Source organism: Carlito syrichta, unplaced genomic scaffold, assembly GCF_000164805.1.
Source record: "Carlito syrichta isolate Samal-C Ts95f unplaced genomic scaffold, Tarsius_syrichta-2.0.1 Scaffold316145, whole genome shotgun sequence".
NCBI classification, from domain to species: Eukaryota; Metazoa; Chordata; class Mammalia; order Primates; family Tarsiidae; genus Carlito; species Carlito syrichta.
This window is the reverse complement of record NW_007260241.1, coordinates 172919-186310: the sequence shown is the minus strand read 5'-3', so window position 1 is coordinate 186310 and position 13392 is coordinate 172919. Positions and strand designations below refer to the sequence as shown.

The 13392-nt window shown below is 39.9% G+C and overlaps 1 protein-coding gene across 1 annotated transcript in view; it reads right to left on the bottom strand.

Annotated features, from left to right (window-relative positions):
* Positions 1-13392, bottom strand: part of SLC44A5 (solute carrier family 44 member 5) — a 125961-nt gene that overhangs the window by 44075 nt on the left and 68494 nt on the right. Inside the window, exon 4 of the mRNA XM_008073782.2 lies at positions 5302-5386. Coding sequence (XP_008071973.1) covers positions 5302-5386 — 85 coding nt within the window. The remainder of the gene's footprint in view (positions 1-5301; positions 5387-13392) is intronic.

The following is a 13392-nucleotide window of genomic DNA, read 5'->3' as shown; positions in this document are numbered from 1 at the left end:
TCGAAGGAAATAGCTGACAGCTTTCAAACATGGGTGTGTGAAAGAGAAAACAAGGTTAATTCTAGGGATTTTGGAGCTGACGTTAATGAAAACAGGGAAGACTTGGGTGGGAACAGTTTTAGGGACAAAGTCAGAGATTAGGAACTCCGTTTGGGATGTAAAGTTGAGATGCAGACGAAATGCAGAGATGGCTGGATGTAAAGTTCTGGGGTTCTAAGACCAGATTTAATTGGAGATATAAATCTGTGAGGTTGCAGATAGATGGTGTTTAAACTCATGAGACTGGGGGATGTCACCATGGGAGTAATGACAGATTCAGAAGAGGAGGAGATTAGTGGGAGAAAGAACTCCAGATGTTGGAGCAATGAAGAGAAACCAGCAAGAGTGACCGATAGGGAGTAGCCAGAGAGTTGGGAGGAAACACAGAAGAATGTTGCTTTCTGGAAGCCAAGTGAGAAAAAGTATTTTAAGGAAGAGGGATTGGTGAAATGCCATTGTTAGGTCAAGTAAAGATGGATTGAGATTAATAAAGTGGAGGTCGATGATATCATTTGGGGAAAATTGAGGTAAGGACAAAAGACTGGATGAGAACAAGAGGAAAGGGTTTAGACACATAAGTGTAGACCATCCTTTTGAGGAGATTTGCGAAAAAGAGCCACAGAGATACGGAGCTGGAAGGGGATGTGGGATCAAGGAAGGAATTTTTTGAGAGGAAAGACAGAACAGCGCGTTTGTATATTGAGGGTATAATCTGGCAGAGAAAGAAAAATGACAATAAAAGAAAAAAACCCAGGAAACTTCCAGAGTGATGCACTTAAGTATGTGAGACGGAATGAGACCGAACACACAAATGGAGGGGCTGGTCTCCAACGTACAAGCGGAGGGAAGGCAGAACGAATACATGAACACCGATGCCGATGGATGGGCCAGAGGATGGCAGAGCAAGAGCTTTGAAAAGTTGTCTTCTGACGAATGCCTGCACCTTCTCAGTGAAGCAGAAAGCCAAGGCAGAGGCGGGCATGGAGATGGGGAAGAAGGTCTTGGAGGTTCCAGGTGAAAGGAAAAGGTGTGAAATTGTTTTCGAGGAGAGTAGGCTAGCAAACGGACAGTGCTGAGGGACCACTGGACCTTAGGTCCTGACGTCAAATGACCGGCGTATGATTTTCTGCGAGGACATAGCTGCCTGGTTTCAGGCATGGAGCTGCATTTAGCCGAGGACGAGGTTTTGCCAGGGAAGTACAAACGAATTGAGAGGCAGTAAGGAATTGAAGGTGCATATGAAGGGTTATTCCAGTGAAGGACTGTGGATTAATTCAGGTAATGAGGGAGACGAAAACATGAGAGCCCTGGGGAGCACTGCCGAGGGGTTAGGATCAGAGGTTTCTAGGTCCCAGTGAGCTAGAATTTCTGGAGTTGCCATGTTAGAGGATTTGAGATGTGCAGAGTGGGATGCTTGCAACTGAGATAACAAAGGATAGTTTTGTAAAAACTCTTTTTAATTTCTATTTTTTAAATTTATTGTATTTTAAAGATGGGAGGTATAATTCAGGATTAGGTAAACACGTGATCATCATACAGGTGAAGTTTGGGCCTCCCTTTGGTCCCCACTTTGCCTGGTTTGAGATCAGGTACCCTTGTTGATGTTGTGTCTCCACCCCCACCCAGGCAATATCCCACTACTGCCAATCCCTTTCTTATAGTGTTATGGTCAATGTTCAGGGTCCACGTATGAGTGAGAACATGTGGTACTCAGTTCTTTGTTTCTGTGATAAATTCTTGAGTATTATGGACTAAGCCCATCCAAGTTGCTGTGAAGTCCATAACTGTGTCCTTCTTTATGACTGCATAATATTCCATGGTATATATGTACCACATTTTTAAAATCCAGTCCAGTTTCAATGGGCAGCACGGTTGATTCCATGTTTTTGCTATTGTGAATGGTACTGCAATAAACATGCGTGTGCAGGTATCTTTTTTGTAGAATGATCTGAGTTCCTCTGGATATATCCCCAGAAGGGGGACTGCTGAGTCATATGGAACATCAATGTCCAGTTCTTTTAGGAATCGCCACACTGTTTTCCATAGAGGTTGAACTAGTCTGCATTCATACCAGCAGTGTAGAGGTGTTCCCTTTCCTCTGCATCCTCACCAGCCACTGTTGTTTTTTGTTTTATTAATAATGGCCATTCTTACTGGAGTTAGGTGATATCTCAATGTGGTTTTGATTTGCATTTCTCTGATGACTGGTGAGGCTGAGTATTTTTCATGTGTCTGTTGGCTGCTCACATGTCTTCGTTTGAGAGGTGTCTATTCATGTCTTCTGCACCTTTAAAAATTTTTTTAACTTTTCTAAAGTTTGTATTCTTTTCAGTTGGAATCTCACTCTGTCACCCAGACTGGAGTGCAGTGGCACACTCATTACCACCGCATCCTTGACCTGCTGGGCTCAGGCGATCCTTCCACCTCAGCCTTCCAAATAGCTGGAACTATAGGCATGCGCCACGACACCCAGCTAATTTTTTGATTTATTGTATAGATGGGGTCTCGCCAAGTTGCTCAGGCTGGTCTCCAACCCCTGGGCTCAGGCAATCTTCTCTCCTCCACCTCCCAAAGTGCTGGGATTACAAGCTTGAGCTACCATGCCCGACCTGACCACTTTTTAATGGGGCTATTTTTTCTTTTCCTTTCAGCACGTTTGAGTTCTTTATAGACCCTGGATGTTAGGCCTCTGTCAGATACACAATTGGAAAATATTTTTTCCCATTCTGTGGGCTGTCTCCCTGCTCTCTTAATGGTTTCTTTTGCTTTGCACAAGCTTTTCAGTTTGATGAGATCCCACTTGTCTATCTTATCTTTTATGGCATGGACATCTGAGGTTTTTATCAGGAACTGGTTGCCTATTCCAATTTCCATAACGGTGTCTCATGCATTTTCTAAGATTTCCTAAAGTTTGGCATTTTACATTTAGGGCTTTGATCCATTTGGAGTTGATTTTTGTGTATGATGATAGGTAGGGATACTGTTTCAATCTTCTGCATGTGGTCAGCCAGTTTTCCCAGCACCATTTACTGAATAGGTTCTCCTCTCCCCAGTAGTCATTGTTGGAGGTTTTGTCAAAGATGAGTTGACTGAAAATTTGAGGTTTTGCTTCTGAAATCTCTATATCCTGTTCCATTGGTCCATATGTTTGCTCTTGTGCCACTACCAGGTTGTTTTGATTATTGTAGCCTTATAATAAAGTTTAAAGTCTGGAAGTATGATACCTCCTGCTTTTTTTTCTTTTCCTAAGGATTGTTTTGGCTATTCGTGGTCATTGATGCTTCCATATGAATTTCTGCATTATTGTTTCCAGGTCTGAGAAGAATGATGTTGGTAATTTAATGGGTATTGCGTTGAATCTGTAGATTGCCTTGGGTAGGATGGACATCTTAACAATGTTGATTCTTCCAATCGATGAGAATGGAATATTTTTCCATTTGTTTGTGTCTTCTTTGACGTCTTTGAGCAGTGATTGGTAGTTATCATTCTAAAGATCTTTCATGTCTCTGGTTAGCAAGACACCAAGGTATTTTTTTGTGGGTATTGTGAATGGGATTGTGCTTTTTAACAAAGGACGGTTTAATTTTTGGTACTGACAAAGTCAAGGATTTGACCTTGGGGGAGTGGGTAGAGGTGGTCAGAGGAATAAGATACCAACATCCCAAGTGGATTTTAGTCTCAGCAGATATAAGACTTCAGAAGTAATCCAGGTGAAATGAGACCCAACGGGAAGCCCAAAACTTTGCCTGCACCTAAACCACTTGTGTACCCAATCCTGACTTGTACCCCACAACTTTCAAATAAAAACTTTAAAAAGATTTCAGAAGTCTTTGAGGAAGACAACCAAAGAAAGAAAGCAGGTTTACGAAATAGTCCTAGGAAAGATCTTTGGGTGTGGTGACTGGCATCAAGAAGAAGCAAATAAGTCAGAAAACTACCAAGTTTTTGAGATAGTTGTAACGCCAAACAGACAAACACCAACAAACCATGAGCTAGACTAAAAGAAACTTTCACTGTTAAAATAATCTTTGCAGTACAAACTTGCCCAACAGGAAGGGGACTTCCAAATAAGCCTTCCAAGCAAGTGTCCTCAAGAGGGCACACTTTCCAGCACTCACTGGCCTGGAGACTGATGACCACAAAACAACCTCCCAGGTGGCCGACAAAGGACTATGGATACAATGGATCAGGGAGCTCCTCTCAGGGAACAGTCCAGGTGGAATGAAAGACTGTTCTCCATTCCATGCACCAGAGACTACAGCGTGTGTATCACGCCTCTTTTTCTAAACAGGAGTCTGTTCCTATCCTTGTCATTCATGTTACATTTAGTGTCAAGACCTGATCTAAGAACTATGCAGCACCCATAGATCCCAGATTTTGAGCTGAAGACAGTACCACATGGGATTCTGGGTTCTTCTTTGGGAAGAAGGGTGTTTTGGAGGCCAAAGAAGTAGGCTACGGGGGGCACAATGAACTCTCTGTTGAGGCCTGTGTCTCTTGTTCCAGTTCTTTCACAGCACCAAAAAGACTGCTCCGGTCCTGACACTGCTTGGCTCCTTCCTCCTGGCATCGAAGTATGACTGTGTAAAATGGCTTTGTGCCTATGGGGTATGAGTAGAATTGTGAAGTGGGGCACACTTCTGATCCAAGACTTTTAAGAGCAGGGCGCTTTATGCACCCTCAGTCTCCTTCTGTCAGCTGGATGCAGATGACAAAGAGGACTCAAGGAATGCCCAAGTCACCGGGTGGAAGGAACCTGGAGGGGAGTAACCCACCAACCACAGACACCTGCCTTGTACTGTTATATGGTCAACAGACACACATGACTTCCTGAAGTCACTGAAAGACTGGGGCTCATTAGTTACAGTGGCTAGCTTGATTCTTCCCAACTCAATGCTAACCTTGAGAAGAATGTTTCCGTTTCTCTGGATTGCAGTTATTTATTTATAAAAGCAGTAGTTGCACAAGCTCATCGCCAGGTTCCCAAGTGATTCTAAAATAATTAATCTCTGCTTTGTTTTTAATTAATTTATTATTTTTTATATTTTACCAAAACCTGAAGACCACTTGTTCTCACTCACAAGCAGGCTCTGCTTAGTTTTGATTGTATATGTGAACAAGCATGAGTTCATAATTGTGTCTTCCCATCTTTATAAGTTCATAATTAACCACACACATGGACCTCAAATGGAATTTCTGAATTCTTTCATCCAAGAATGTTCAGAAGGGCTAACACCCCCAGCGAGGCATTTCTTGCCTTACCTGTGTGGTAGGGCACTGTAGGGTTGACATCACGGAGGGGCTGGTACAGCGTAACATGTTAAAGTAAAACAAAATGGTCTTGTTCCTGTTAAGAAAGAATACAATGTAAAATAATCTTTGTAGTGGCTGTGGAAATATTCTATGTCATTTCAGACCTCGAATACTTTTGATATATGATCTTTAAAAATTGGCTCAGTTTTCTCTGGCACCTGTGATAAATATTCCTCAAATCCCTTTTAAGATGCCTAACATTTAAATAATCTTTTTGCAATAGTAAAAAGCTGAAATAATCAAATTGTTCATCAACAGGGGATTAGTTAAACATAGATTTGTATATCCATTAAGTGGAGTATTATATTGCCATTGAAAATAATGTTAAAGATGTGTTTAATGGGTGAGGAAATTCAAAATACATTAAGTTTAGAAAGCAGATTACTAAAAAGTATTAAATTATGATTTTATTTTAATTTTATAAAGTAGGTTTGCAGAAACAAATGATTATATCTGAATGTTGAGATGATATTTGTTTACTTAATTTTTGTGCCTTTATGGATTTTCTAAAATAAATACTTTGGCAAAATATTACTTTGGTAAAATAAATACTTTTCTAAAATATTACTTTGGTAATTGAAAAGAAGACAAGTAAATTGAGTGATATTTTCTCTCTGTTGAAAATTATAGTCAGTGACAGAGTCATGGGACAGATTGATATTCATTACCACTAGTTTTGAGTGGAATATTTCTCAGATATTTAGCACGACATGGTTCTCTTTTGAATATCAATTTCCTTGTCAGTAAAATGATGATAATATCATGCACTACTTCACAGAGGTTCTGGGAGGACCTAAGATAATGTGTACCAGACTCTAGACAAATGATTGTCCAACTTTAGCATGCATAAGTAAAACCTGAAGTGTCTGTCGAAAATGCAGATTCCTGATTATTTATTAACTCTCAAAACCCAAATATCTGTATGTGGGACCTAGGAATTAGCATCTTCCCCCTAAGTTCCCCAGTGGGTTCAAATAGAGATGGTTTATAAAGCACATCTTAAGAAAGACATCTCTAAATATTCAAGAAGAATGTTTCCCAGCATACCTTGTCAAGTCTCCAATTAATGTGACTACCTACCTAGCATAAAATGTAAAATGAGTCATTGAATAGTAATTTTCCTACTGAGTCAAAATCAGTAGGTAGGATCCAGATCTGAGGATAAAGAAAGTCTTACACAAGAAATTGGGGCTAGATCATTTTGAAACCAGTCCAACTAGATACAATTTCTTCTTGAATAAACATAACAATTGACACTCCTGGTCTTAAAGCTTGAAACTTGCATTTATCTTATATGAGTTTCTTTCTCAGGAAACTGACTTTCAGGCCCATAGTATCAAGGAACTGAAACTTACCAGATCACAGTATCCAGACAGTGAGATGCCAGACCCCACCTGTTTACCAACTCTTCTTCCTTAGCCCTCCCTAGTTCCTGTTTTCCACATCCCTGCCCCACCTATATAAACCCCTGATATCAGCAGAAAGGGGAGATGAATTTGAGACAGAATCTCCCATTCTTCTTAGCTGATATCATCTATATAAAAAGACTCCTTCCCTAGCAATACTTGTCTCAGTATTGACTTTCAGTGCAGCAAACAACAGGACTTTCCATAAACCCCCACAGTTTTGGTAACAGATGTACAGCATTCAGTAACACTTTCATCACTTCTATCCCTTTCCTGTCCTGTTTACGTAAGCCAATGAAGTGGGGAGGGAGGCGGTTTAGAGACAGTGGAGTTGGCAGGATTCAATGGTCACAGTTAAGAGCATTTCCCCTTCCCTCTTCATTAAGGAAAGGGTGAATTGTTTCTTCCCAATTTTAAAGTAGCAAAGGCTCTACGAGAATCTCTCATAGACACCAAAGGTATAGTAAGAAGGGCAGCCCAACATCTCATTTTCCAATTGAACACCTCACCTCTTGGGTAGCAGACCTGCTCGTCAGCTTTCTGTGCCCATTTAGGCAGGGAGAAATGAGACCCAAAGAGACCACAAGAGAGCTGGAAAAAAATCAGTGGGGCAGAAGAAGGGGGTGGCAAAGCAGCCTGTCATGGTGGAATGTGGAGTCAATCAATGGGCTTCAGTCCTTCTGGGGGTACCTCACCCAACACTAAGAGTTTGTGGAGGTGACTCACCAGGGATGAAGCTGAAGGAATTTGAAGGAGGGAAAACCAAAGCTGATCCCTCACACCAAAAAACCACTCAGTAAGGACTCCCCCAGAAAGTTACCACCTGTGCCCACAGGGAGCCAGCCTCAGGATGCTTACCCCAGCAAGGGTGTTGATGGCTGGCCAGTTATGTCTTAGCCACAGTGACCACAACAGCAAAGCAAATCCACACGAACAACCCAATCCTCCTCTCTTTCATAAGAATAGGCGATGGCCAGGGAAGTAACAGACATCATCCCCATTCTCGTCCTTCCATCCCTCACCACAGAAAGGAAGAGAAAAGGAAGGAAACTCTGAAATACTTCCAACGCCAAGTTCCCTTGCAATGTCAAGATTGGAGATTGAAAGAAACGAAACTTAATTTTTTTTAACTGAACTATGCTGAACTTTTTAACCTCAGAAAGTGTCTGAAAACTAGGTAATCTGCCCGAGATATCACAGTGAGAAGCAAGATTTGAAAAAACCTTGTTAAAGGTGATGATAGGGGAAAAATAAACTTATTCTATGTTTGTAGCCCATTGAGTACAAATGGCTCAAGAAGCTAGTTATAAATTTATGCACAGAGTGCACAAGGCTGCCTTGAGATCCACAAGTGTCAGCTTGGCTCTCTCACCACCCAAGCAACCACCTCATCCACACAGTCTTATAGTGTATGTGACTCAAATTTGTAGGAAGCAAATGAAAACATTATTGTACGTCATGGACGCTTGGGGTCCCCTAGTAGCAGTTAAAACTGTGAATGATAAATCAGTAAGTGTCAAGAGCCCACCAGAGGTAAAATTGATTTATAAACTGCAAGCTGCTATATAAACTCAAGTGATTCACCAGATTATGTTATCTCAAGGGTAGGTTTTCTAACTTATTCATCTTATTCAACAATCCCTACCTTGCCAGGACTTAATTTCATACTTGGCCCAATCTAGCCACTTAGCAAATGTTGTGGAATGAATGAGAAATTCCAAAATAAGTATTTCAAAGTTTTTATATACAGATTTATACTTATGTGTTTGCAGATTTCCAGTGTGAATCAACACCTCCGTATTTCTCCTGTACTCCTACCCTTAGAATTCCAGCAAACAGGAAAAGCAGGGCAGAAATAGACACTACAGAAAACCACCAAACTACAATGATAAGGAGAAAAAAAGAGAATTAAGGGATATAGAAAACAGCCAGAAATCAGCCAGAGATCAATTAATAAAATGACAGGAATATGCTCTCACATATCAATAACAACCTGGAATGGATTAAAATTTTCACTTAAAAGTTATAGACATGCTGAGTGGATTAAAAAACAAGACCCGTGTACATCCTGCCTACAAAAACTTTATCCCAGTCAGGCTTGGTGGCTCAGCCTTTCATCCCAGCACTTTGGGAGGCCAAGATGAGTGGATTGCCTGAGCCCGCAGGTTCAAGACCAGCCTGGGCAACTTGACAAGACCTGGTCTCTACAATAAATCAAAAAAATTAGCCAGGTGGAGGGTGCATATCTGTAGTTCTGGCTACTTGAAAGGCCGAGGCAGAAGGCTCACCAGAGCCCAGCAGGCTGACACGGGGGTGGCTGTGAGCGTGCCACTGCCCTCCAACCTGGGCAATGGAGTGAGACTCTGACTCAAAAAAAAAAAAAAATTATCCCACCTGTAAAAACTTGTAGACTGAAAGTAAAGAGATGGTGAAAGAGATTTCATGAAAATGAAAACTAAAAATGAGTAGGAGTAGCCATATTTATATCAGATAAACAGACTTTAAGTCTAAAACTCTAAAAAAGAGAAATACAATTATTATATAAGGACCAGGAAATCAATTCGCCAAGAGGATAGAACAAATCTAAACATAGATGTACCCAACACTAGAGCACATAGATAGACAGAGCAAATATTATTCGAGCTAAAGGGATAGACTCCAATACAGCAATACTCACCACTCTCAGAATTAAACAGAATATCCAGACAGACTATTAACAAAGAAATATTGGATACACATTTTACTCTAGGCCAGATATGGTGGTTTATGCTTGTAATCCCAGTGCTTTGGGAGGCTGAGCCCGGAAGTTCAAGACTGGTCTGGGTAATATAATGAGACCTTGTCTTCATAAAAAAATTACAAAAATTAGCTGGGTATAATGGCATGTGCCTGTAATCTTAGCTACTCAGGAGGCTGAGGTAGCAGGATCACTTGAGTCCAGGTGTTTGAGACTGCAGTGACCAATGGGCATATCACTGCACTCCAGCACGGGTGTCAAAACAAGACCCCATCTCAGAAAAATAATGGTTACTTAGAAACAAACAGCACTTTCGACCAAATGGACCTGACAGACATTTACAGAGTTTTTAATTCAACAGCTACGGAACACATATTCATCTCATCAGCACATGAAACATTCTGCAAGGCAGACATTTTAGGACACAAAACAAACCTTAACAGATTTTTAAAAATTGAAATCCTATAAAACATCTTCTCAGACTCCAATAAAATAAAACTAGAAATAAACAACAAGAAAAACTAAAAAGCTGCACGAATATGTGGAAATTAAATAACACGCTCCTGAATGATCATTGGGTCAAGGAAAAAACTGAAAGGAAATACAAGAAATTATTGAAACAAACGAAAATCATTGCACAATATACCAAAACCTACGGGATATAGCAACAGCGGTGCTAAGAAGAAAGTTTATATCAACAAATGCCGATATCAAAAAGTAGAAAGATTACAAATAAACAACCTCCTAATGCCACACAAGAACAGGAAGAACAAGCAAATCCAAAATCAGTAGAAGAAAGAAATAAAAATCAGAGCAAAACTAAAAAAAGAGAGAGAAAAATACTTGTTTTTTGAAAAAATAACCTTGATAAACCACTAACAATATTAACCAAGAAAAAAAAAAGGGAAAAGACTCAAATAAATAAAGTCAGAAAAAAAATGGAGTCATTACACTGATATCACATTAATACTTAAGATCATCACAGACCATTAGAAACAACTATAACAAACTGGGATACCTTGGAAATAAATACATCCCTGAATACATACAACCTATCAAGATTGAATCAAGAAAAAACAGAAAACCGAATCAGGCCAATAACAAGTAATGAAATTGAATCAGTAATTAAAAGTCACCCACAAAAAAAAGTTCAGGATCAGAGCATTTCATTGCTGAATTCTTACAAAGAAGAACCGAAACCAATTTCTCCTCAAACTATCCAAAAAAATTGAAGAGGGAGGAGTTATTTCTAACTCAATCTATGAGGCCAGCATTACCTTGATACCAAAGCCAGATAAGGGTGCAACAAAAAAAGAAAACTATGGGTCTATTTTCCAGATAAATATAGACACAAAAATCCTCAACAAAATACTAGCAAACTGAATCCAAGGGCACTTCAAAAAAATAATACACCATGATCAAGTAAGACTTATTCCAGGGATGCAAGCATGGTCCACAAGTCAATAAATGTGATACATCAAATCAATAGAATGAAACACAAAAGCCATATGATTATCTTAATAGATGCTTTTAATGAAAAGCATTTGATAAAATTCAACATTCCTTTATAATTTAAAAAAAAAAAAACCTCCATAGAAGGAACTTACTTAACACAATAAAGTCCATATATGACAGATTCACAGCTAATATAATAAATGAGGGAAAGCTGAAAACCTTTCTTCCGAGAACTGGAACAAGACAAGGGTGCCCATTTTCACCACGCCTATTCAACACAGTAGTAGAAGTCTCAGCCAGAGAAATCTTTTTATTCTGCCATAAAAAGAATGAAATCTTGTCATTTTCAGCAACATGGAGGTCAGTATGTTAAGTGAAATGCAAAGGGCACAGACGGGTACATATCACATGTTCTCACTCATTTGTCAGAGGTAAAGAAGTTGATCTCATGGAGGTGGGGAATAGAATTGATACCAGACTTCGGAAAGGGTGTGGAGGTGGCAGTAAGAGAGATTGGCTATGGATACAAATATATAGTTAGATAGAAGGAATAAATGCTAGTGACTGATGGCACAGTGAGGTGACTCTAGCTAGCAACAATGTATAACACACTTCAGAACAGCTGGGAGAGAGGACTTGAAATGTGCTCAACACATAGAAATGATAAGTACTTGGGTGATTGATCCCTCAAATACCCTAACTTGATCATTATGCATTTTATCCATATAACAAAATATCACACGTACCTCTTGAATATATACCAATATTATATATCCATTTTTAAAAACTCAGACGGAAGAGCTTTGCTCTTTTAATCTTTCTTGTTTCCTAATCTGAACCTCGTGAGATGGGGGGATATTTCGGTCTTGGTAACAGTGCTGCAGCAGACAACACTCAAGGCTTTCTTAGCACAATCTTTATAAGCTGAAGTTTTTGTAGTAGCCAGAAGGTGGCATCAAAAATCAATCAAGTTCTCGCTTTTTTGTGGCAATCTCAAAGAAAAGGTCTGCATCCAAGTGTCATGAACAACTTTCCTGGGACTCCAGAGGCAAAGAAAGTTGCAACAACAAAGCCTCCGGTGTCCTTTGAAGTCTGTTTCATGTTTGGGCACTTTTGAAAACCCCCACTGTTTCTCCCAGAGTCCTTTTGGTTAGTCAGAGACAAAGCACAAAAGGCCAAACTCCTCACCTCAAATTGTCACACCACCTCTAAACACAGAATTTAAACTCACTTAGGAGAAGAGTCTTTCAGAGTTGGGAATGAGAGGATTGTTTTAAGTACATCCTAACGCTAACGAATACAACTGTTACAATCGACCAAGTAAGCGCCTCTGGTTGGGAGCGGCCTAAGTTGCTCACACATCCTAACACAGATGCATTTCATTTGGGCATAGAAATGCACACACACGTTTGTTTGTGGGGTTAAAACATGTAATCATAACTTTTTACCAGCTGCATTTAAGACTTTTAGGTCTGGGTTTAGCATGTAACTGGAAAACCAATTTCACTGCAACTCGATCAGCGTGCAGCCCACAAAGCACACAATTTGGAGTTAAAACATACTACCTTTGACATTTAGTAGACAGTTGAACCAGAAAAAGCACTTTAACCTTTCTGAATTTCAGTTTTCTAATTTTCCAGTGATGATAACAATAGCAAGACCTCCTTAGCAAAGCTGTTTGGAGAATCTGATAAGACCTTTACGCTGACCTCCACCTTGGGAGCAAGCCACTCTTATCTGTTACTCCTTTATTCTCATTCATTAACAATGGATTTACTAAGTCAGGCAATATTTTAGGCGCTGAGGATGTAACAGTGAAAAAGACAGAGAATGTCACTGATCTCAATGAACTTTGGGCCCTATAGGGGGAGATAAAATTAATAAATTAATAATCAGGATAATTCAGGTAATGATGAGTTCCCAAGACAGTAAGTCAGGGTCTTGGGCCAGAGACTAACCAGGGAAAGAAATGGTGAGAGCCAGTGTGCGGGCAGCTTCTGATGAGACTAACAGCATTATCTTCTGCTTTAAGATAGTATGCCGCACTGAACATGCTAGACTGAAATTCATGGCTTTCTTGACTCTATCCCTGAAGACCGAGAGATTCGTGAAGAAGAAACGGATGTCGTTATCTACTGGAGTATACCTAGCATATTATACAGTGACTGGCCCACTGGACATCAGCAAATGACGTAGCATGGGATATGGCAGTGCTTTATAAGCAGAGGACATTGCAAACGCCTCCAAAATTACTGTTCTTTCATTTAATTTTTGCATCATTACCAAAAAAGTAAGGCTGAGTAGGCTGTGTTCCACATCCAAGGGCTAGTGCTGCAGGGCCATGGAATCAAAGTCTGACTCCCAGGTATATGTTCTTTTGACAAAATATTTGTTTCATCTGTTTCTTTAATAAAGGGCTTTAATAATTAAGATCATCTACAG